This window comes from Schistocerca serialis, chromosome 1 (genome assembly GCF_023864345.2).
Source record: "Schistocerca serialis cubense isolate TAMUIC-IGC-003099 chromosome 1, iqSchSeri2.2, whole genome shotgun sequence".
Classification (NCBI taxonomy): domain Eukaryota; kingdom Metazoa; phylum Arthropoda; class Insecta; order Orthoptera; family Acrididae; genus Schistocerca; species Schistocerca serialis.
The window spans coordinates 737,683,103-737,708,776 of NC_064638.1; the positions used below are offsets into that span (position 1 = coordinate 737,683,103).

General features: G+C 37.7%; 1 protein-coding gene across 1 annotated transcript in view; it reads left to right on the forward strand.

Moving 5' to 3' along the window:
- Window positions 1-25,674, forward strand: part of LOC126481744 (carnitine O-palmitoyltransferase 1, liver isoform-like) — a 206,795-nt gene that overhangs the window by 161,222 nt on the left and 19,899 nt on the right. Inside the window, exons 10-14 of the mRNA XM_050105701.1 lie at window positions 5,256-5,281; window positions 17,561-17,632; window positions 21,490-21,604; window positions 21,684-21,818; window positions 23,598-23,732. Coding sequence (XP_049961658.1) covers window positions 5,256-5,281; window positions 17,561-17,632; window positions 21,490-21,604; window positions 21,684-21,818; window positions 23,598-23,732 — 483 coding nt within the window. The remainder of the gene's footprint in view (window positions 1-5,255; window positions 5,282-17,560; window positions 17,633-21,489; window positions 21,605-21,683; window positions 21,819-23,597; window positions 23,733-25,674) is intronic.

A 25,674-nucleotide genomic window follows, 5' to 3' on the forward strand; every position in this document is an offset into this window, starting at 1 on the left:
TTGTGAACAAAACAACTGTGAAACCAGCAATTATCTGTCTGAGGCATATCATAACTACAAGATTAGCATGGAAGGGTGTGGTATACACATGTGCTCTCTGCAGATGTGATCCATAGTTGCAGTGTCTCTGCTTAGTTAGCTTCTTGGTGGTGGTATGGGAGAGTTCAGATGGATGTCTTTGGGTGTGCTTGACAGTTATCAGGCAGAGGTGGCATAGCAGCAAAGTGTTGATTCATTGGACTGGCCTGGAATGGATTAGCTGCCATCAGTAGTAATGAAAGTAGAAGCAGAATTGTCACCATTGGATACCAAAATGTAGCAGGTCTGAGGTAGCTGTGAGAAAACTGGAGCGAAACATGAGAAGCTCTTGCTTGTCAGGATGGGTTTGAGTCTACTTATGGGTGTGATTGGATCCATAAATGGTTTGGGAGTCAGGGGAGATGTGTGGGTAATCTGCTTATAGTAGGTCTTTGTTAACTTATTCAGCTTAGGCAGTCTTCCAAGTGTACTCTAATTTCTGGTGCAGCCCAGAGTTCCCTCATAATATTTTGGCTTTGTTGCTGCAGGCAATGATGTACAGGCATTGCACTGATGTCTCTGGTATGTGAGGCATACTCACACAGCAGGATGGGGCCACACTGCAGTCACGGCAGCCACCACATCTTCTCTACTACAGAAGGTAGCGTTGATCCACCTGGTGTTAAAGTCTCGACCTATACTGAAGAACAGGGATGGCCAGCTCACAAAATGTTGGCTGCCCAAGGTGGTCAGACAGGTGGTGGTCATTGGTTTGCAACCCGGCAGCAGCAGAGTTATGGTGATGGATTTGGCTGATGCAGACTAGGTGTCACATAATGTCCAGCTGGCCAAACAATGATGAGCTGGTTTGGCCATAGTTAAATACTGGTTCTCCCTGCTGATTCTTGCTGTGTACATTGATTAGTATGCCATGTCAAATCATCTGGAACATGTTGTAATTAGGTTTCAACATTCTTATGGTCTGTGTCATACATCAGAGGTAAGCGTACTCTGTCATCACAGAAGTGCTGTGAACCCCTGATCATGCAGTCCCCTTACTAGTTGCGACCAACTTAGTGGTGACCTGATTTTATCGTGGTGATCCTCTGCTGGTTCCAAGTCTCATTTATAACTTTTCCCCTTTATAGTAGAAACCAGGATTGTTGTGGTGGCAACTGTGGCATGCATGTTGAACACAGTGTGCACTCTTTTGGCAACTTGGAGCAGCTTGTATAATGGCTGTCCTCTGGGAGAAATTAAGGTTAGCTGAACACATGGTAGCAATTGTAGTTGCCAGATGTGTAGCAGCAAAGTGTCTGAAAGGAAACTAGCATAAGTCATTCTGTGAAAATGTCTCCTGAATTCAGCTGGTGTTTTGTGAGCATTTGATCTATGGGTCTCATATTTGCAAACAGGATGCAGGAGGACTGCGAAAGCCAATGGATGGAAAGTCTGTTGTTCTTGTGGGGCTGGCATAGTGGAGGGACTGGGAGCACACTCACATTGGACTTAATGTCAATAGACACTGCTGTGTGGCAATGTGAATCATCATTCTATGAGTGCATCACTGTAACTGATGGCACAACTGGTGTGGGTGTCACTATGATGTTTTGAGTTGGATCAGCATGTGGTGCAGAATCCAGTGGCTGAAATACAGTAGATTTATTTATTTATTTAGTCCTTATAATTCTACATGTATAGAGTATATACAAGGATACTGGACATGGTTAAGTCTTTACAACATAAAATACAGTTTGTATTGCATTCCTAGGTCCTAGATATTTAAGCAATTTAGCAAAGAATAATATATACAATAAACATTAGACAGGTAATATGGTTAGGCAGATTATTGTAAATTTTTACAACAATATGTAGAGTGTCTTTTTGGCATAACGGTGTTCTCACCTGATTCATATGAATATCAGATTTTTGTCTTGTATTGTATGCATGTACATCTTCATTTTTTAATAAGATATCTGGGCGTTTATAAATATATTGTTTTATGAAAACTAATGTTTCAAAATAAAAATGCAAAGAAGAGGAAGAATTGACATTTTTTTGAATATGGGTCTTTTTGGAATATGGGTCTGCATGATTTCCTATTTTTTACCCCTTAAATAATTCTTAATATTCTCTTTTGTATCCTGAAAAGTTTAATATGTGTTGTTGCATTGCCTCAGGAGATTATGCCACATTTAATTACAGAATGCACATAGGAGTATTATACATTTGACAGGTTGTCTTTGCTGCAACAGCTTTTTAAGATCTTCATCATGTAGCAGGTTTTGTTTAGTTTTTTTTGCAGTTATTCAATGTGTACCTCCCATTTGGTGCTGTTGTGGAGCCAGAGTCCCAGCAATTTTGTGCTGTCAATACTTTCGAATTACTCTGTCTCTTAGTTCTATTTGTATATTCGAGTGGTGCCTTCCTTTTAGATTGTAGAAGTTCAGTGCTGCTGTCTTTTCTTTGTTTATAATTACCTCGTTATAGCTGAACCACCATTCATTGTTAGGATAGCAGAGTCTTTTAGTTTTACTTCTGTTTTTCCACTAATAAGGAAGCTTGTATCATCTGGACCTTGGAGGGTAGTTTCGCAGTACTTGTAGTGTATAACGTAATTGACATAGAGGAGAAAGAGAATCAATCCTAATACTGATCCTTGAGGGACTCCGTACTTCACATTTTCATATCCTGAATAGTAGTAGCTGATTTTGTTGTGGTCAGTATATTGCACTCCAACCACCTGTTTGCATTCACATAGGTATGCCCTAAGCCACTCATTGGTATACCTCTAATTCCTCGTTAGTCAAGCTTCTGCAGTAGGGCAATATGGTTAACGATGTCAAAAGCTTTGGATAACAACAAAGTCACTCTCATCCAGTTTAGGATAGAGTTCATTAAGAAATTCAAATATTGCACTATCAGTTGAAGAGCCTTTCCTGAAACCATGCTGTGAGGGAGAGAGAATTTTATGTTTATTTCAGAAATCAGACTATCTCTTATAAAAAAAAAAAAATTTCTATAATTTTTGAAAATACAGGCAGTAGTACTATTGGCCTATAATTTGAAACGTCTTCTAGATCTTTTGAGCAGTGGTTTCAGTTTTACTATTTTTAAGCATTCCAGTGAGTTGTTGCACAAGTATGTCAAGGTTTCGGCTAAGACAGCATTTTTTAATAATCATGTATGGTATTCCATCAGTTCCATATGGGTACCCTGTTACCAAGGTTTTCATAACTGATAAAATTTCTTCTATACTTGTGGGTGAAAGGAACAATAATATAGACACATTTCTTGTGCTGTTGATGATGGAGGTGATATTTTGTTGTTCTCATCCAGTCCACTCACTAACTGTTCATTTATGTTTGGAAAATACCTCTTGAATGTCTCTGCAATTTTTATTGGTCAAGAAATCATTAGTCCTTCATAACATAAAGTTATATTCTTATATTGTTTTGTTTCACTTACTGTTTGATTTTTGATAACTTCCCATATAGCTTTGGATTCGTTTTTTTGAATTTTCAATGTATTTGTTATTTGCCATTTATTTAGCTTTCCTTATGACATTTTTGAAGATCCTCTTGCAATATTTCAGGTATAAATGAAATTCATGAGGCATGTTCTGCGTCTTTGCTATATTGTGTAATCTTCTCTTCTCTGCACAAGAGATTCTAATACCTGTTGTAATCCATTTGTTCTTTTTGAAGTTAAGTTGGCATTTTTGTTTTTTTAATGGAAATGCAGCTTCAAAGTAGGACATAAAGATTTCCATGGATTTTTCAAACTTTTTGTTGGTATTTTCACAAGCATTCACTTCATACCAGGTTTCTTCACTTAATCTCTGTATGGGCGTTGGAGAAGCTCAAGCTTGTGTTTAATGGCCTGAATGATGTCTGCGATGGCGTGCAGTAGGTTACTCACAGCCGCCATGACTATAACGTATCTCTGTGAATCATGGCAGATAACCTACCTACAAGAACACAATTTCTTCTTCCTGGTCACCAGTTATGTAGGAACACTGCTGTCTATGTATAAAACTCATACAGGAATAATCATTATGATAATGTTCATTTTATTAGTCAATATCACCATGTAGTAGTAGTCGTAGTAGTAGTAGTAGTAGTAGTTTATTCATCCAGAGACAATGTACATTGCATGGATTTCATCAAAAATACATGCAAAAATATATGCATGCTTAACAGAACAGGAAGCTCTAAGAACATGAGAAGTTAAAGAAAAACTACATGACACTCATCAATTACTCAATTATGTCACTCCCACAAGTACATTATAGGAGGATTTGGGTGATAATGGTGCAGAATGGCGAATGTAACTTAGGACAAGATTGCAACAGGGATGGAATTTACTGTTTTAATAAGTAAGCATTTTACATAATGGTCCAATATGAACCCAATGAAGAATATAAAACATATACTTCTTTTCTTACTCTTTTCCTTTTCTACTAAAGAAGTATGACGAACACACAAAAGACATTGCAGCTATTATTTACTACTTGGAAGTTCATTCTGGGAAACTATTCAGTTGCTGATTATAAAGGAGAGCTACATCAAACCAGTCTTTGGGCTGAGAATGACAATTGCAGCAACAATGACAGTGTTCAGTTACTAGATGTGTATTACTTATGTTCATTTGTAAAACTTTCTTTCGAATGGTATGAGGTTAAACAATCCTAAACTAGAAAAGGGAATTGAGAAACATGTGGGTATCATATTCACTAAATGGAGAGGAAAGTAATATTCATAAGCAAATTGCTTTCTATACAAAAATTCACATCCAAGTAAAGCTCACATATCACTAGGATACACTGCATTGAATTAAAGCAATCTGATGTTATATTGGTTAGAAGAATCAGATTTTCCTTCCACTTAAATAAAATTTCATCTTTCTTCATCACATTCAAAAAATTTGCATCTATTTTTCCTTAATTTTGGGTAGTTGTAAGACATATTATTTTTCTTTGCAAATATCATGAACACAATTCTTAATATTCACAATGAAAGTCAAGAACATTTTTTTCTGAACATTAACTATTTTAAAGTGTTTGATAACACTTTTTAAGATTTATTTTAGAACCCTCATCCAGGTTTAAAATGTTTGTATATACTGTTTCAATTGTAAATGTTCGTGAATGTACGAGATGTTGCATATTAATCACTTACAAATAAAGTTAAGAGATTCATCTTAAAAAATGACATTTTTCTTCTTCTTCTCTCTAGATGGGCTTTAATGCTGAACATAGTGGGTGAGTAAAACTATACACATAATCTTTTGTCTACATCTTTAGTGTCAGGTATTTGGAATTGCTTGTGGCTTGCATTCATGATTTGGAATTGGAAGAATGGCTAACTGAAACCAAATCTGATTACATCAACACCATATTTTATATAAGGCAGTAATAGGTGACAATGTATGGAAAAGGATAGATTCCTACCCACTAAAAGATAACACACTGAGTTGCAGTCAGGCACAACAAAAAGGCTTTTACATATTTAGCTTTCGGCCAAAGCCTTATTCAGTAAGGAAAACACACTCACATTCACTCACATACGCAAGCACACTTAACGCACACCTCACACACACACACACACACACACATGACCACTATTTCCGGCAGCTTGGATCAGAATTCTGGGACTTTGTTCACTTTTAATGATTTCAGATGCTTTTCAACACCACTGACACTGATAACCCTCATCTTTTCAGTGGTATGAGAATTAAATTGGGGCAAAACTGCTGGGTTTTCCTTTGTAAAGGAACATTTGTGAACAAAGTTGAGCAGTTATGCTTTTGCTTTGCTGCGCTCAATTTCAGCTCCTGTGTCATCTGTGAGTGACTGGTCACTAACTTTGGTGTCACTAACAGCCTTTACATATGATCATAATTTCTTTGGGTTTTGTGAAAAATCTTTCAACAATATTCTGCTATGATAGTCACTGAAAGCTTAGCAAATTACTTTTCGGACAGCCAAATGAGTTTCATTCAATATCTCTCTACCTATAGTTCTCTAGTTTGTTTTTCATCTGTTGTGCAGTAGTCTCTGTTTATTTAGGAGTTTCTTTAAACTGTTTCTGGAATCTTGTTATTTATTTGAGAATATTTTTTTGAAATCTTATTATCAGTTTGGCAAAGGTCTTCAGACGTTTCACTTCTTAGTCTATGTTCTGTTTCTGACATCAATTTTCTCATTTCTTTGAACTTTTGCTCTAGCATGCTATCCTTCTGTTACAAAAGAGCTGCCCATACCTCGACTTAGTCCTGAACAATAAATCAAAAAATAAATGTATTATATAAGTATGTGGTACTTACTTTTTCACATGTAAATAGACGCACACAATCCTGTCTTCAAAATAGGTAACCCTGGTCTCAGTGTTGTCAACATTTTGAAAACATCCTTCATGATTTGATCAGCTCATATATTCCTAAATTATTTTACAAAAAATAGTAAAATCCATTATTTTCTCCAAAAAATGTATTGTGGTCATGGCACGAGTTGTGACCTTCCTTTGAAGTCTTGGTGGTAGAATTTAGATACGCTATCACACCTGATGTGAGTTCGGCACTACAGACTCCTTTTTCACCCAAGAAAACAAGGTTGTGTTAGAAGCTTAGCTTGGGTGTTGATGATGTTGTTGAAGTTGGAACTGTGTAGGTTTTTCCTTATTTTATTTTATTTCTTCATTGGCTTTTGGTATGTGCCCATACCACCATCTCAATAGTGAAATGGCAGTTGTGATGATATGAACATGAGGACAACACAACACCCAGTTCCTTAGTGGAGAAAATCTCTGGCCTGGCCAGGAATCAAACATGGGCTCCTTTGGTTAGCAGTCCACTGCACTGACTACTTGGCCACTGAGGTGGATGAAACTGCATAGTTAGTATCTCCAGATTTGTAGTCACAGCTTTACAGAAATTTGCATAATGGATTTTGTGATCTTAATTGCACCTCATTAAGAAAAGTGTGCTAGTTTCACTAGACTTCAAGGTTTATTTGTTGCTGCGACTGCTTGTCCTTTCATGTATAAAACACATTAAAGTTTCAACATGGGTGTTAACTCTATATGCCATTTTAATATATATAGAAATTACAAATCACATCTTTCTCATAAGCAACCTGATGAGGGACTCCCTTCTCCATTTTTAGATTCCAAACATGGCACATCTCTTCAAAGCCAACACAATATTTTCATACTGAGTGATTCAGGAGGAATGTCACATAGTTTTTGAGGTGATTCTGCATGTAAAAATAAACTGAGAAAGTCCTATGAACATGTGTCTGATCGTTGGTCATTATGGAACTGGAGCAGTTTGAAGACTACACACATCCATGAATGAATATGAAGAAAAATATGAATTTTACTTACCAAAATTCTGTGCAGGCAGTGTGATAGGTAAAATACTGGTGGGATAGATGACTGATCCACCCTGTAAGATGTGTGGGTGTTCTCCAACAGATGGCAGCACTGCAACATTGCACTGAGTCAATAGCAGGAAGTGTACCTATTGTGCAATCATGGGGTGGATGAATGAACAGTTGTGACACCTTGTGCATGTCATGCTTGAGTGTTGTTTAATTGAGCAAGACCAATGTGTAATGGCAGTGCCCATGTGGCTGTGACAGAATACCAGAGACATATCCATTATGTGAATCTGGAACAGTACTCAATGTTCATGTACAATCAGAACCAAGGCCATCCAATGAGTTGAGGAAAGAAAGACATTATTGCAATGATACAACGGGAGTCCCACCACGATGGTACATTGGTCATCAGCTCGGTAGTCCACAAATGCAGGTGTGGCTTATGTTACATTCCAATGGTTTGTACCCATTCCATGTGCAGCCTGTGAAACATCTACATCCAGGTGAGACGCTACATTCACACATGATGGTATCACAAACATCCGAAATTCTCATGCATGTGTGATGGAGAATCCATAAGACACTAGGGAAACAAAATACCAAGTTAGGTTCTTGGTGAACATCTGGTATGGTATGATTGATGACCTTGTGACAGGGCCCATGTTGCTGCCACATCACATGAAAACCACAGCATACACACATTGTCTGATACAAGACCTACCTGCACTTTAGAAAGTCATGACATTAGAGCAACGGCAGCAAATGTACCTACAACATGATGGGTCACCGATTCACTGGACCAGAGAAGTATCCCTGTATCTGAATAACACAATTCGTCAACATGGATTGGCTGTGGTGGACACATTAACTGGAATGCCAGACCACCTGACCTAATCCTACCAGACTTCTGTTTATGGGGGCTGGTTAAAGGGGTAGGTGTACAAACAAAGGTGTACACATGAAGAACTTGTCACAAATGCTGTTGCCTGCACTAAAACCCACCAAGATGACGTTCGATGAGGAACAGAGCACACCCTCCAATGCATTGACAAGTGCATTGAGATGGGTGGGGGACTTTTTGACCCTCTTGTGGGATGGATCAGTCACCTGTCCCACCATTATTCTGTTCATCACAGTGCCTACACATCATTTTGGTAAGTAATAGTCACACTTGTCTTCATAATGATTCATGGATGTTTACAGTCTTAAACCTGCTCCCCATAATTATCAAAAATCAGACATGTGTTCATAGGACTTTTTTGGTTTGTTTCCAACATGTCAAATCACCTCAAAAATTGTCCTCCTGAATCACCCTGTATGTACATTTATATGCAAGTCACTGATAACTACTCAAATTTAGGTTAAATATTAAATAGATGTTGGTAATTGTAATATAATATCTCCATTTCTTCACAGTGGTCACAATCTGTAGAAATACAATTCAGCATTTCCATTTTCAGCAGAGCCAGGATAGGTTGTGTTGTTGGTGGTTCTTATGGATACACATAGAAACAAAATTACAGTTTAATGTTGTCTGTTTTCTGAACATGACTTTTTAAGTCTTAAATATTGTTTTGGTGTACAAAAATGGAAACATGACATTAGTAACAGTATTTTTGTAAATTAAGCATGTTTTCAGAATTCCAATTTGAGAAGGAATTTATGTAATTAATTCTTGACTTTTATCCTAACTCAACAGTTTTGACATTATCTAAACTGTATTTTGTTTACTCTGTTCTCTGCACTTTTCACTATGATGTAAGTTATTGAAAGGTAATAACTTCCTGGCAGGAACTACTTAGGAGGGATGTCATCACCAAAAGAAACAAAACTGGCATTCTATGGGTCAGAGTATGAAATGTTAGTAGAGCCCTTAATTGGGCAGGTAGGTTAGAAAAGTTAAAAAGGGAAGGGATAACTTGAAGTTATATATAGTTGGAATTAGTTAAGTTCAGTGGCTGGAGGAACAGGACTTATCGTCAGGTGAATACAAGGTTACAAATACAACATCATATAGGAGTAGTGCAGGAGTAGGTTTAATAATGAATAAGAAAATAGGCATATGCCTAAGCTACTATGAACAACATAGTGAATGCATTGTTGTAGGCAATATAGACACTAAGCCCACATGCACCACAGTAGTACAAGTTTATATGCCAACTATGTCCACAGATGATGAGGAGGCTGAAGAAATATATGATGAGATAAAAGAAATTATTCAGATAGTTAAGGAAGACAAAATTTATTTATGATGGGGAATGTAGGATAATAGGAGATAGAAAAACTAGTAGATGAATATAGACTAGTGGAAAGGAATGGAAGAGGAAGCCACCTGGTACAATTTTGAACAGAGCATAATTTAATCACTGCTAACACTCGATTTGTGAATTGTGAAAGAGGGTTGTATATGTAGAAGAGACCTGGAACACTGGAGACTTCAGATTTATTATATAATGGTAAGACAGAGATCTTGGAACAAGATTTTAAACTGTAAGACATTTCCAAGGGCAGATATGGACTCTGACTGCAATTTATTGTTTATGAACTGTAGATTAAAAGTAAAGAAATTGCAGAAAGGTAGGAAATTAGTTGGATGGGATCTGGACAAGTTGAAAGAACCAGAGGTTGTTGAGTTTCAGAGGGAGAATTAGGTAGTGATTGTCTAGAACAGGGGAAAGGAATACTATAGAAGATGAATGGGTGGATTTGAGAAATGAAATAGTGAAGGCAACAGTAGGTACAAAGACAAGGCCTAGTAGAAATCCTTGAATATCACAGAAGATATTGAATTTAACTGCTGAAAGGATAATATGTAAAAATGTAACAGCTGAAGCAGACAAAAGAGAATACAAATGTCAAATGAGACTGACAGGAAGTGAAAAATAGCTAAGCAGGAATGGCTAGATGACAAATCTAAGGATTTATAAGCATATTTCGCTAGTGGAAAGATAGATACTGCCTACAGAAAAATTAAAGAGGCCTTCAGTTGTATGAATATAAAGAGCTCAGCTTGAAAACCAGTACTTAGCAAAGATAGAAAAGCAGAAAGTTGGAAGGGATATTTATAAGGTAGATGAACTTGAAGGCAAGAGGGAAGAGGACATAGATGAAGATGAGTGGGAGATATGATACTGTGAGAAGAATTTCACAGAGCAGTGAAAGACGTAAGTCAAAACAAAGTCCCTGGAGTTGATGTTGTTCCCTCAGGGCTACTGGTATCTGAGGGAGAACCAGCCACAACAGAAGTGCTTCACCTGGTGTGCAAGATGTACGAGACAGACAAAATACTCTCAGCTTCCAGAATAATGTAATAATTTCAATTCCAAAGAAAGCAGATGCCGACAGATGCAAATATTACCAAAATACCAGTTTAATAAGTCATCATTGCAAAATATTGACATTAATTATTTACTGAATGGAAAAACTGGTAGAAACTGACCTCAGAAAAAATCATTTTGCTGTCTGGAGATATGTAGACACCTATGAGGCAACACTGACCCAATGACTTCTATTAGAAGACAGATTAAAGAAAGGCAAGCCCACATTTATAGCATTTGTACACTTAGTGAAAGCTTTTGACAATGCCAACTGGAATTCACTATTTGAAATTCTGAAGGTAGCAGTGGTAAAATAAAGAGAGTGAAAGATTATATACAATTTGTACAGAAACCATACAGCAGTTATAACAGTCGAGGGGCATGAAAGAGAAGCAGTGGTTCAGAAGGGAGTGAGATAGGGTTTTAACCTATGCCCAATATTATTCAATCTGTACATTAAGCATGCTGTAAAAGAAATAAAAGGAAAATTTGAAGCAGGAATTAAAGTTTAGGGAGAAGAAATAAAAACTTTGTGGTTTGTTGGTGACATTGTAATTCTATCAGAGACAGCAAAGGACTTGGAAGAGCAGTTGAATGAAATGGACGGCTTCTTGAAAGGAGAATATGAAATTAACAACAACAAAAATAAAACAAAGATAATGGAGTGTAGTCAAATTAAGTCAGGTGATGCTAATGGAAATAGATTAGCAAACAAGACACTAAAAGTAGTATATGAGTTTTGTTGTTTGGGAAGCAAAAGAACTGATGATGCCCAAACTAGAGAGAACATAAAAGGCAGACCGGCAATGGTAACAGAAGCATTTGTGAAGAAGAGAAATTTGTTAACATTGGGTATAGATTTAAGTGCTAGGAAGTCTTTTCTGATGGTATTTGTCTGGAGTGGAAACCTGTATGGACATGAAACAGTCTAGACAAGAAGAGACTAGAGAGTTTTGAAATGTGGTGCTATTGAATAATGCTGAAGATTAGATGGATAGGGCATGTAACTAATGAGGAGGAACTGAGTAGAATTGGGGAGACAAGAAATCTCCAGCATTACTTGACTAAAAGAAGAGATCAATTGATAGGACACATTGTGAGATGTCAACGGATCACCACTTCAGTACCGCAGGAAAGTGTGGTGGGTAAAAATTATAGAGGGAGACCAAGAAAGAAGGTTGCAGACTCCTGTAGTTATTCAGAGATGAAAAGGCTCACACAGGATACAGTAGCATGGAGAGCTGCATCAGACCAATCATGAGACTAAAGACCACAACAAAAATATGTTTTTAAAAATATGCAAGTTTTGGAGCTAAGTGTTTCATCAGATTATGTATGACCTAGTGTTCCTTAATAATTTGGTTGGCTTTTTAGTTTTTAATCTACATGTACGTCTATATTTACATTTACACTCTCCCAAGTACTGTGAAGTGCATGGCAGAGAAAAGATGTGTCATTGTTGAAGATAATCAAATATTAGTCACAATTAAATTGATTCCAAAGTTATTGTGTATTGATTTGTGTATGGTCCAAAAAAAGGTTGTAATTGCTGTTCATTAGAAACTTTTCCCTCCTTTATTGGTTGCAGGAATATAAGTTGAACATTATTAAATTCTGTAATATTGATATCAAAGATCTATATATCTAACTATGGGTTTATTTCCCAATATTGAGAGTAGAAAACATTATTTTAGTGCCTGATCATGGCAACATAGTATTGTAGTATGCAATACACAGAAAAACAATATTGTAGTCTCTGATACACAGTAAAGTAGTATTCTGGTATCTGAAACAACCTAAAACAGTATTGTAGTATCCACTACATGATTAATTTGTATCACTAGGCAGGGAGTTTTTATAAAGGCTGATTTTAAGGTTTCAAATGCTGCCTGGAAGGCCACTGTCCAAAGCAATCTGAGATGCCTGTGGTATGAATTTGGAGTAGTAATTTACTTTCCCTGAGAATACTTACAGTTCCTTTAGATTTGTTGGTGTGGATAAGTGAGTAATGCCTTCACATCTTTTTGTGACAGTTCTAAGCTCCTACTGCTAAGAAAGGGGCTTAAGTATTCCACATGAGGTTGGGAGAATCATTGTTCACCCAAATTTCACTCTATAGTATTCTGCTGGAGCTTGAGGAGAAGCAGATGCAGGTTGTGTACATATTTAGTTTCTGTTTGGCATGTGACAGTTGTATCACCCAAGGAATTGCCACAACTGGAGTTGCTGAAGATAAGTTGTTTGAGGTAATGCTGGAAAATCGCTAGGCAGCTAGCAGTACTGAAATGCAATTGATAGTAGCAACATACACCAAATGTCGTGTTAACTACCACATATGAATGGGCTATTTGCCAAGTGGAAATGGGAAATACACTTCAGCAAGATTGAGTTTGGAGAAGAAATGGCCACCTCTGAGTTAGGTCAGAAGGGCTTTTGGATCAGGAATTCTGTATTAATCAACCACAGGTTGAGCATTCGTAAGGATTTGTAGTAGCAGCAGAGGTGAAGTTGCTGTTAGGTTTCTTTATTATGATTGGAGGCATAGCCCCTTGACTGAATTTCACCAGTATCAGAATGTGTAGACACTTGAGATGATCATGTTCTTGTTTGAGGGGATAGTGGAAAGTGATTAGGGCAAGCATAGTAGCTGTTAGGCTAGTCACAGATCTCAGCTTGATATGTGCTGTACACTTTTTGGCACAACCAAGTCTGACATCAAGGGGAGAATAATACTCATCACTCAGTCCACAACTCATGGTTTAGTGGTTAGCATTGCTGTCTCTAGATGATGGGGTTCGCAATTTGATATCCCAGCTGGGTAGGAGACTTTCTTCACTCAAGGGCTGGGTATTTGTGTTGTTCTAATAATTTCATCTCATCTCTTCATCACAATCCTGAAAGTTGGACCGAGCGTGATGGCGCAGTGGTTAGCACACTGGATTCGCATTCTGGAGGACGATGGTTCAATCCCGTCTCCGGCCATCCTGATTTAGGTTTTCCGTGATTTCCCTAAATCGCTTCAGGCAAATGCCGGGATGGTTCCTTTGAAAGGGCACGGCCAATTTCCTTCCCCATCCTTCCCTAACACGAGCTTGCGCTCCGTCTCTAATGACCTTGTTGTCGACGAGACGTTAAACACTAATATCCTCCTCCTGAAAGTTGCCAAAGTGGCATCAAATAGTTAGACTTGCACCAAGTGGCCAAACAACCCCAGATGAGTTTGTTGGCCAATAATGCCATATGATCATTTAGTTTTATTTATCACACAGTGCCTCTAAACTGTCCAAGGTAAAGAACTGTGAAAAATTATGTACTTTGTCAATGATCTGAAAGCTGAAGCTTTGAATGGCATCCAAGCCAAAAAAAAGTTCTGCACTTGGACAGAAGTGACAACTAAGAAGGAGAGATGGCATGAGAGCTTTTTGTACATTATGTCCAATTCACTGACATCCAGAAGCAGAATATTTTTCTCACTGTAAGAACAGGGCCACTACACAAAAAGCTTGATTGGAGGTGCACCTAGTTTTTTGTGTGTAGGCTTACTGATTGAAGGGACAGTGGCACTCATATTGAGCTGATATTGAATAGGAGTTCTGTTAATGGGAAGCTGAAGGATTTATGGTCAGGTCTTTCTGTGATCATCTTGAAGGGATTAAACAACTTGTTGACGTGTTTACAAGAGTTTGCTGATCATTGTAGTGGAAAGTGGGGCTGTGTGGGCCTCCAAGGTATGCTACAACAAACATCAGCTGTATTCAGAATGAGATTTTCACTCTGCAGCAGAGTGTGCGCTGATATGAAACTTTCTGGCAGATTAAAACTGTGTGCCGAACCGAGACTCAAGCTCAGGACCTTTGCCTTTTGCGGGCAAGTGCTCTACCCTCTGAGCTACCCAAGCATGACTCATGCCCCATCCTCATAGCTTTACTTCTGCCAGCACCTCATCTATGTTCCAAACTCCACAGGAGCTCTCCTGGAGAGTTGCCTGAGACTGCAGTCATGTGTGCAAGTTGTGTTTGCACTTGTGTGTGTGTGTGTGTGTGTGTGTGTGTGTGTGTGTGTGTGTGTGTGTGTTTCGTCTATTTTTGACTATGGCTTTATTGGCTGAAAGCTTTATGTGTGACAGTCTTTTTATTGTGCCTATCTGCAACTCAACATCTCCTCTATAAGGTGAGTATCAACTTTCCTTTTCATAATATTGTTACATTCCATCCTAGATTTTCCAATGTTGATATTAGAGTTTAAAATTGTTGGTAAAGATGCAACTTACAATTTTAAGAATTTCCTGTAAAAATACCCATGTATCACTTGAATATTTAATGATAAACCTATTCTGACTGTAAGGGTGTTCCTGGATGCAAGACCAATGTCTTAACCACTGTTTCACCTTGCTTGGGTGTAGACACTGTTCTATAAATTGTTTGAGCTTTTATTCATTTGCATCATTGCTTCCTGGACATTTCAATTCTCACAAATGTTAATTTATTTTAGACTATATGGTCTACCTATATGTCACATCCTTCCAGCCAGGAGGGAAGGGAAATCTCTGTCTGATCAGCTAATTTAAATAATGTAACTCTGCTTAAACCATACAGCTATCCATTTGCATGACACTTCTCTTTTCTCATGTATTGTGTTAATATACGCATACACTATGTGATCAAAAGTACCCAGACACCCCCAAAAACATAAATTGTTCTTATTAGGTGCATTGTGCTGCCACCTACAACCAGGTGCTCCATATCAGCAACCTTAGTAGTCGATAGACATTGTGAGAGAGCAGAATGGAGTGCTCTGTGGAACTCATGGACGTTGAACATGATCAGGTGACTGTCACTTGTGTCATATGTCTGTAAGTGAGATTTCCACACTCCTAAACATCCCTAGGTCCACTGTTTCTGATGTGATAGTGGAGTGGAAACATGAGGGGATATACACAGCACAAAAGCATACAGGCCGACCTGATCTGTTGACTGGCAGAGACTGCTGACAGTTGAAGAGGGTTGTAATGTGTAATAGGCAGACATCTATCCAGACCATCACACAAGAATTCCAAACTGCATCAGGATCCACTGCAAGTACTATGACAGATAGGCGGGAGGTGAGAAAACTTGGATTTCATGGTAAAGTGGCTACTCATGAGCCACACATCATGCCAGTCAGTGCCAAACAATGCCTCACTTGGTGTAAGGAGTGTAAACATTGGACGATTGAACAAAAACATTGTGTGGAGTGATGAATCATGGTACACAATGTGGTGATCCGATGACAGGGCGTGGGTATGGCGAATGCCCGGTGAACATCATCTGCCGGTGTGTGTACTGCCAATAGTAAAATTTGAAGGCGCTGGTGTTACGGTGTGGTCACATTTTTCACGGAGGGGGCTTGCACCACTTGTTGTTTTGCATGGCAATATCACAGCATAGGCCTAACTGATGTTTTAAGAACCTTCTTGCTTCCTGCTGTTGAAGAGCAATGCAGAGATGGTGATTGCATCTTTCAACATGATTGAGCACCTGTTCATAATGCATGGCCTGTGGCGGATGGTTACACAACAATAACATCCCTGTAATGGACTGGCCTGCTTAGATTCCTGACCTGAATCCTAAAGAACACCTTTGGGATGTTTTGGAATGTCGATTTTGTGTCAGGCATCACCAACTGAAATCGATACCTCTCCTCAGTGCAGCACTCCATGAAGAATGGGCTGCCATTCCCCAAGAAACCTTCCAGCACCTATTTGAACATATGCCTGCGAGAGTGGAAGCTGTCATCAAGGCTAAGGGTGGGTCAACACCATATTGAATTCTAGCATTACCAATGGAGGGCACCATGAACTTGTAAGTCATTTTCTGCCAGGTGTCTGGATACTTTTGATCACATAATGTACAGCACAGATCTCCTCAGTAGTGTGGCTCTAGCTTGAGCTCTCTCTGAGATGTCTAGAAGTGGAAACATGGTTGAGAGCTCTCTACTGGACGCACGTTGAAGGCCTATCTAAAGTGACAAAAGTAGACAGTGGCATTCAGTATACATGGCATTCCAGCTCTGCATTGAGAGTGGTCTCAGTATATTCCTCAGATTAGAAAGCAACAAAAGTGTATTTCTTCCATGGTGTAGAGTCGAAGGAATTGTTAGAGCCTTAATACGTGAATATGGTCTATAATATGAGTTGAAATATTTAAAATAGTTATCTGAACGCTAAGTAAATGTCTAAATGTTACTGTCACTAACCATCATTATTTAGAAGATTCAGAATATGTTTCAGATTGAAGAGTTTACTTTGTTGCTATCTCACGTATATTCTTCAAAATTTCCAGACTTTATTTTAACTAGGTGTATTTAAATATGTGTTGTAAGTTTGCTATTGTGCTCCATCGTTCTTGGGATATTATGGACTATATTTATGTTCATCTTAATCTGAAGATTGCTAGAATGAATATGGTATTTCCTTCAATATTTCAACAGGTCAAGAACACTTTATGTCTTTTACTACTACTTTCATTATGCAATATGAAGGTATATTAAAATATTTCTGTATTTGCATATATCTGTATTTGTTTTACTTGATTTTTCTCTGCAGATTAACACATAATGAAAATTTATGCCCAGGTTCTTTATGATCTTTTCCAATGATGATGGTTTGTACCTTCTCTTGTGACTCTTTAAGGTATGATGTTGCACAAGAATCTCATATATCCTCTTTAATGAATTAGTTTGATAAAAAATCTTACAATACTTCTAGATAAAAAATTACACTAATTGTATTTGGTGTGTATTTATACTTATACTTACCTTATTTATTATTGGAAAGTAATGAAAGTTAGTTTCATTGTTGTTTCAGAGCTGATGGAGCTGTCATGGCCCATACTTGGGAATATGTTTTACAAGATGAGTTGATACCAGATCACCAATGGTAAGAAATTTTTCAATGCGTTGTTTTTTATTACAATATTTTTTAGTGAACCTGTATGAAAATGGGAATAAGTATCTTTCTATTTGTGAATTTCATGCATGTCTGAGACTACATTTCCCTCTGTTACCAAACTGATTATTCCTTGATGCTTCAGGGTGTGTCCTATCACCCAATCCCTTCTTTTAACCATATTGTGTGCTTGCTATTCAAATAATCTTCAGCACTCTTCTCTAGCAATAACTTTCAAAAGCTTTGTCTCTGTACCATTTGTCATCAATGTTTGACTCCCACAAAATGCTACATGCCATGTAAACACTTTTGGAAAATACTTATTAAAACTTAAATTTATATTCGATGTTAAGACATTTCTTTTCTTGAGAAAAAGTCCTATTGCCAGTCTGTATTCTCTTTACTTCTACCATTGTCAGTTATTTTGCTATCCAAATAGCAAAACTAACTACTGTCTTTATCGTCTGACTTCCTAAACTGATCCCTGTAACATTACTTGGCCTAATTTGACCACACTTATCACCCTCATTTTAATTTTATTTATGTTCATCTTATAACTTAATCTCAAGACAATACCTATTCAGTTCAAGAGGCCTGTCAGATCTATGTCACTGGACTCTTTTGTGGTGGCTTATCTAAATAAAATCTTCTCAATTTTCAAGCTGCATCACTTTAACTAAATTACTCGAGCCTTCAACAGCTGTCTGCACTGTTGTCATCAGGAGCAAAAACCACTGACTGCCAGGGGATGGCATGGTGTTCCACTTATAAAGGCACAATTGCACCATCTGGAACCTTCCAGAGAGGACCAAAGCGATGTATGTACAAGGAGGCAAGTTGGGCAGCTCATAGCAGTGCTGGCACACTGCAGGAACAAATGATGTCAGGTTGTGTGAAAGGTCAGGGCCACTTTTAAAATTGCTGCACCACCTCTCAACAAGCAATTGTCACGCAAAAAAACCTATAAGTACCACCAATTAATGCTTCTGTAGTTAATAGTAAGGAATCCAGCATCATATTCCATGTGCAATGAATATGACTCACACTAGTGGAAATATATAATGAAAGGTTTGATAATCATGTCCCTACCAATTTCTCCTTGTTGATCTTCATCCACCAGCATTCTGCTTGTCTTATGAGTTGGGGGCATGGGAAAAGGGACAAGGTGGGTATGAGACATGCCAACAGAAATTGAGGTCATGAGACTTGGGAGTATGAAAGATCATTATAAGGACAAATCCCATCTACATAACTCAGAGAAACTGGTTTGGAGGGAGGGAAGAGGGGGAAGAGAATAATACTCCATACAAATAAAGGTTCAACCAATGTTGTGAAGAACTGCAGTGATTACCCGACAGGTGGTGCCTGGCGAGAGTCTGACTCTGCCATGTATAAGCCCTACCACAGTTATCCCAAACCATAAGTCTGGCATAACCTCCAATCCCTACTCAGATTCCCAGGAACATGCTAGAACCTCTTCCCTGAATCCATCTCCTTCATCTCTTTTCCTAAAATCCATAAACCTAACCATCATGAATGCACCATTGTAGATGATTACTGCACTATCAGAGAAAGAATCATGGGTTTACATCATCAACAACTCCAACCCACTGCCTGCAGCATAAGTTCCTATATACAGGACACCATAATCCATTTACTTCATCCGCACCCCCCCCCCCCCTCCCTCTCAAACCATCCAGATACTTGCTTGTCACTGATGACACAAGCTCCCAGTGCACTGATACCTCATGGCCTTGCTGCCACTGAGCACTACCTCACCTAACACCTCTTGCCTCCAAACCACCAATTCATGCCTTATACAAATGATTGATTACTTGCAACTGCTTCTGCAGCAATGGGAAGATTTACAAACAAAGCCATAAAAGGCTATGCTTACTACATTACGAAACAAAAATATTTTGTTTCTATTTGACTGAAATTTAATCCATGTACAGAAGTTGGAAATGAATTTAAAATTTTTTTTCAAACAGTTTAATGCTCTGTAACTTGAGCTCAGTATATTTCATTTAAATCATTGTTACAGAGAACACCTCATTATTGCATGGCAACCTGATGTGCCTACAGATTTGTGGACTGTCTAAAGAAAGCCTTTCTAGTCACCCAAGATCCTAAACTGCTCTGCTGATCCAGGTTAATTGATGATATCTTCACAATGTGTCTCCAGGTCTGGGACACTTTATCCTAAACCTCCGTGACCTTAACACCTCCTCTTCTATTTGTTTCATCTGTCCCTTTCCAATTTAGCACATCATATTCGTGAACATGAACCTAAACGCTCTGATGTATCTGTGAAAACTTCTATGCCAATAAAGCCTACCAACCATGAACAGCACGGCCACTTAAATAGCTGCCATCCCACTCACACTAAAAAGTCTCTCCTGCATAGTCTAGCCATCTGTGAATGTACATCTGCACTGATGAGTAGCTCCCAGCTCAGTACAATGAAGTCTTGCTAAAGGCTTCGCAGACAGTCTCTACCCTCCAAACATTGTCCATAAACAGATCACCATCTCCACAAATGTCTCTAATTTTCCAACTATCCCTATGGATCAGCTATAAGTGAGCAGAATGTCCATTACCCAGTAACACTCTGGATGGTAACAACTTAACTACATCCTCCACCAGGGCTTCTACTACCTTACCTCATACCCTAAAATGAAGAATCTTTCAGGTTCTTCTTGTATCTCCCAAAAAGGTATTATGATATCCACGCAGTCTATGAAATTTCCTAGTCCATTCTTATGCTACCCCTACTTCTGATTCCTTGCCACAAAGGTCATATCCCTGTGGAAGGCCTAACTGCAGGACTGTCCTATGCACTCTGAGCACATTCTATTCCAGTCCTGTTATGAGCAGGTCGTACTCTGCCAAAGGCTGTTCCACCTGTGGAAGCAGTCATGCCATATACCAACTCTGCTGTAAGTTGTGTATAGCCTTTTTTGTGGATATGCTACTTACCAGCTGTCCACCTGAATGAATATTCACTACCAAACTATGGTAAAAAGTAAAGACAATCAGCCAGTGGCAGAACATGCTGTTGAGGTCAACTTCCGTGCCTTCCAAGTGCCTGCTTAGTAACAGAAGCCAGTTATACCCCCTCCCTTCCCCCTTTTACAACTTCATCTTCTCTGAATGATGTATATAGATAGGAATTATCCTTACAACACATCCTTCTATACTGCAATCCTCCTGGATTCAACCTCGGCCCCAGTTCCAAAACCACCTCCACCCCTGTCATGTCTTCCTCTTCACTCCATCAATCTACAACCACAGTGTTATTTTTGTAATCTCTCCCACTTCCCCTGTCCTGTATCCACCCACCTCTCCCAACCCACTCCTCCACTTTATAATGTCACTTGCAACTTCTACTGGCTATGACAGGGTGAGCTCAGTAGTGCCACAGTCCAGTTTGTTTTCTACTTCTCCCTACCAGCAATCATCCTATCTCTCCTCTGTCCCTCTCCTTGTTCCTCTCATTAATCAAGGTAACCACTCATCTTCAGCAGGTTACAACACTGGTTACTCGGTTAGCTTCAGGAAAATATGTCTTTCACAAGCTTAGAAATGGTTTCAGTCTTGTTTATGTGCATGTTGGCCACCACATGTCTCAACTATATTGTGAATTGTTACCCTCACTCCTTCCATTGTTTTTGTCTTATACACACACATATATTAGCTGAAAGGCTAGGAGACTACTGTCTTTGTATGTATATTGAATGTAATTCTGGATTTTTCACCTATACATTTTGCTTTGTTGGCAAGGGACAGAAAATGTGACATTATTATATCGCTAATACTAAAAAATGATAAAGAATTATTTCTCACAGTTATACTGCTGATGGGCATGCTTATGGTACTCCAGAAGTGACACCTCCAGCACCAATTAGGCTGCAATGGGATTTGAAACCAGATTGTATTGAGGCCATTGACACCTCATATAAAGTGAGTATAGATTATTCAAATCACTTATGTTGTTTACTTTATTAGCACAAATATGTTGATACTTTTGTCATTTCAACAGGTTGTCAGTGAACTTATCAGTGACCTGGATATGCATCTTCTTGTGCATGATGCATATGGAAAAGGTTTTATAAAGGAATGCCGTCTCAGCCCTGATGCATTTATTCAAATGGCCATCCAATTGGCTTATTACAGGGTATGATAAGTGCTGCATTGCTAACACCAGCTAAATAATTAATCTAAAGTAGTGGTTATCTTTGTTTATTTATTGTCTATATGGTGTGTTCCATAAGGAAGGGTCAATTGTGATCACAGAAATGACCATGATCTGTTTCAAATATTTTGCAAGAGAAACCTCTGTAGTTATTTATTATGAACTGATTTTATTTTTTATTACATGCATTATTTATTAGGTTACAAATGTAGAACTATTTATAACACAATTTCAACACTTATCAATAAATTTAAATGAATTTGTGATTAAGAAGTTCACTGTCATCTTCAGTGCACTTCTGAAATCTCAGGAGAATAGATTCCATTGCTTGGTTTCATAGTAAAACAATAGCACCATAAATTGTCACTAATTATGATCTTGAAAAAAATTCTGGGGTAGTTTGGAGCTGTTCTTTCAAAATATAGCATGCTTCAACCTGACACTCATTGTGTTGGTTGGTCAGAATCCAAGGCACAAATCTGACAGTGGCCCTTCTCACTCTCAAATCATCTGTTAAAACTTTGGAAGCTAAGACAATCTAGTTAACTTCCCCTTGTGTCAAGTGAGCCGTCATTGGTCTTCAAGCACAGTTTCACACGGGTTCTTGGAGTTTTTATTTGTTTGAGCAGTTGACAAGAAAAGCACTTATACATAACATCATCTTTATAAGCTGTTTTCAATGTCACAACAGTTTTTGTGGCAGTTTCCCTGAGCAGGAAGCAAAATTTCACAGCCAAGCATTCTTACTTATACACTCCATCATAAAAGATAAAACAAGGAGAGCAAAACAGTTGTGACGAAAACAATTCATTATGAACTGACAAAATATTCCTGGCCAAGGCTAGAAGCAGGACTGAACTTGCAAAGAGTTCTGTGACACAATCCTAGCAACAAAAATGTGTACTATGCAAGTTTTTTCGAGGTCAGAATTATTCCAGGAGCTTTTCGGTTCCTCCTTGCATATTTAGAATGTACCTTAAGCTATTTTTCTACATATCACTACTGTTATTGACATGCATCATAAGCCAGAGTATGTTTTATATTCCAGTACTGCAGAAATGTTTTACTTACCTGCTCAATCACTCTAACATTGATTTGTGAACTGTAATGTCCTGTGTAAAAGCCCTACTTTCTCAGCTTCACAAACAAGTAAAAGTCTTTTGAAATGAAGAAGGTGCCAGAATTCAAATAGTTCTTATGGGGTAAGAATTTTGAGAGCATTAAATAGTATCTCCAAACTGCACTGCATACTTTGTTTTGATTAGCCAAATCTCACAGAAAATGTCAGCATTAATAGTGTGTACTTAAAAATGTGATGTGAAGTGATCCTTCCATGTGCAAAAATAAGTTTGCCTGCTGTGTGAAGCTGAATTTTTGTCTTTTATGGTGATTATCTGGAATGTCATTCCAGTGACTGACACTTATTCTCAGTTGCACAGGGAACTAATCAAATTTTAACGTTTGCTTACACTAGTGTATAATGAATTGCAGCATGAATTTCATACTTGGAATGTGAAATTATCACAATCATTATAAATTCTTTTTTGAGGACAGCTCTGTTTCAATTGAGGTCTGATGTATTGTAGCGTATACAGAGAATAAAATAATTAAAAAACCATCAACTAAGAGAAAATAATTATAACTGCATTTCTATTATGTTTGTACTTTTATTTCTGGTTAACTTTAACAATAATTACATAAATGTAATATATAAGAAACAGTTGCTGACAATAAAAATTAATTAGAATATTTTTCTTGCAGGACGTTGGGAAATTTACTCTTACGTATGAAGCATCAATGACACGGCTGTACCTGAAGGGTCGAACTGAGACTGTTCGCTCATGCACAACTGAATCAGTAGAATGGGTGAAATCAATGATGAATCCTAATTTCTCTGTAAGTTAAATTCATCTTGAGAACTACTTTAACTGCACAATGTTATAATTTAAAACCATGAGGAAATTGAATGACTGGGCAGTATTTACCTTCACTGAGTGAAATTCAAATGCTATTGATGTAACAGTATTAAAAAAAAAAACCTGTGCTAAATCTTTGCCTCTCCTTTTACTCTCAACAGGTGGGCTCCTTTCATCTAGGGGTCTGAGTGACCTGCCCCTCCTGTGTAAACTTTCACAGTCCGTCTCTCTTTTGCCTCTAGTGAAAGTGCTAATAGTTGTGAAGGCTAGGACAGTTATCTGTAATTTTGTACGTTTATATTGGAAGTAACGCAATTTTGCTCCTGTAGATAGGTACTGGTCAACAATCTTGTCTCCAGTTTTCTCACATGAATTTTCTATTACATACAGTATCAACATTTACAGTTTTATGAAATGAGTCGGTTTTATAGTTGAATAAACAAGGTAAATACTTAACAGTTTAAAGTATTATAAGTTTATTTTATTATGGACTTGAAACAGGTAGTAGAAGTAGATAGTAAACATAAATGTTTCAAACAGAGTTCCATGTAATGGACAGCTTTTAGGTCACAAATATGTGGACAAGCACTATGGTATAAGATATGTACGGTTGAATAACTGGTGACGTTGCATAATCTAGATATGACAAACTTACCAGAGAAATTTCAATACTGGTGACATCACTTTCTATGCATTTTTCCCACCAAATTTAATTCTTAATTAATATAATATTTGGTTACCAACAACAGTACTGAGGTTTAATGTTGATCTAACAATTCTACATGTAACTCATGACTTGAATGTTCAAAACTTGTGATTTATCGGCTGGAATCTGACCCACAATGCATTATAGAGCAAGGACCTTGTCTCTCATGATTATGTCTATATCTATACTGTATAATCTTGGGCAATTATTACCTGTAAGCTAACAGTGCATTGTGACAGAGGAAACACTAGTAGGCCTACTGCAGATATGCAACAAAAGTTTTAAATTCCACACAGTTCATTTCTCAAATGTGAAATGTGATTTATTCATCTCATTACAAACAGTTTTCATATAATTTGATTTATTGTATAGGAGATGTGTCATGTTTTACGATAAGAACATTATCAGAAGAACTGCAAATGCTTATGTTATTTTATATACATTTCAGACATACAGCTACACAGATTAATACTTGTTATAGTTTTCAGCATGGCTTTCCTGAATACAGCTTTATAGCTTCATAACAAAATAAGGATTTCTGTTTGATTTCAGCTCATTGTAGAGCTGTCTGTTTTCAGCACTGGAGATTTTCATTCCTAGTGTAATGCACTTAAGTTTACTGATTAGATTCTTATGCCAATTTCTGGCAAGAAAATATTCATTGAATATGTGTACAAAACAATTTAACAGCTTGTCATAGTTTCTGTTGCTGGGACTGTAGTGCCATAATGGCTGGGTTACAAAATTTAGTTTTGCAGAAAAGTCTATTTTACTTTTGGTGAATGTTTTGGAAGCTTTTCTTTATCTGCTTTCGGGAGCTCAATAAACAGGGTTGATTGATATGAAATATCTAGTTCTAAGCAGTACTTATGTGGATTTTCAAACTGATAGTTTTTAATAATATTATCAATACAGGTCACTGACATGCTTGTGATATTCTTGCGTACCGCTGAAGTTGCTAGAGAAAGCAGTTAACAAGATACATGTTATTTGAAACAAGTCACTGCTTTCAACAAACACATTTAAGTTGAAGCCTGCTGTGATCTCAACTTTTTTCCTTACTTTCTTCCTGAAGTTTTTCTAACATTCATTGAAATTTAGATAAGAACACTTCTGTTACAGCACATCCAGGAATTCTATAGGTTGCTATCACTGTATTCAGATCAGTTAACTCCATAGAGTAACCCTCAAACACACTCTCTTCATTTAAATAATT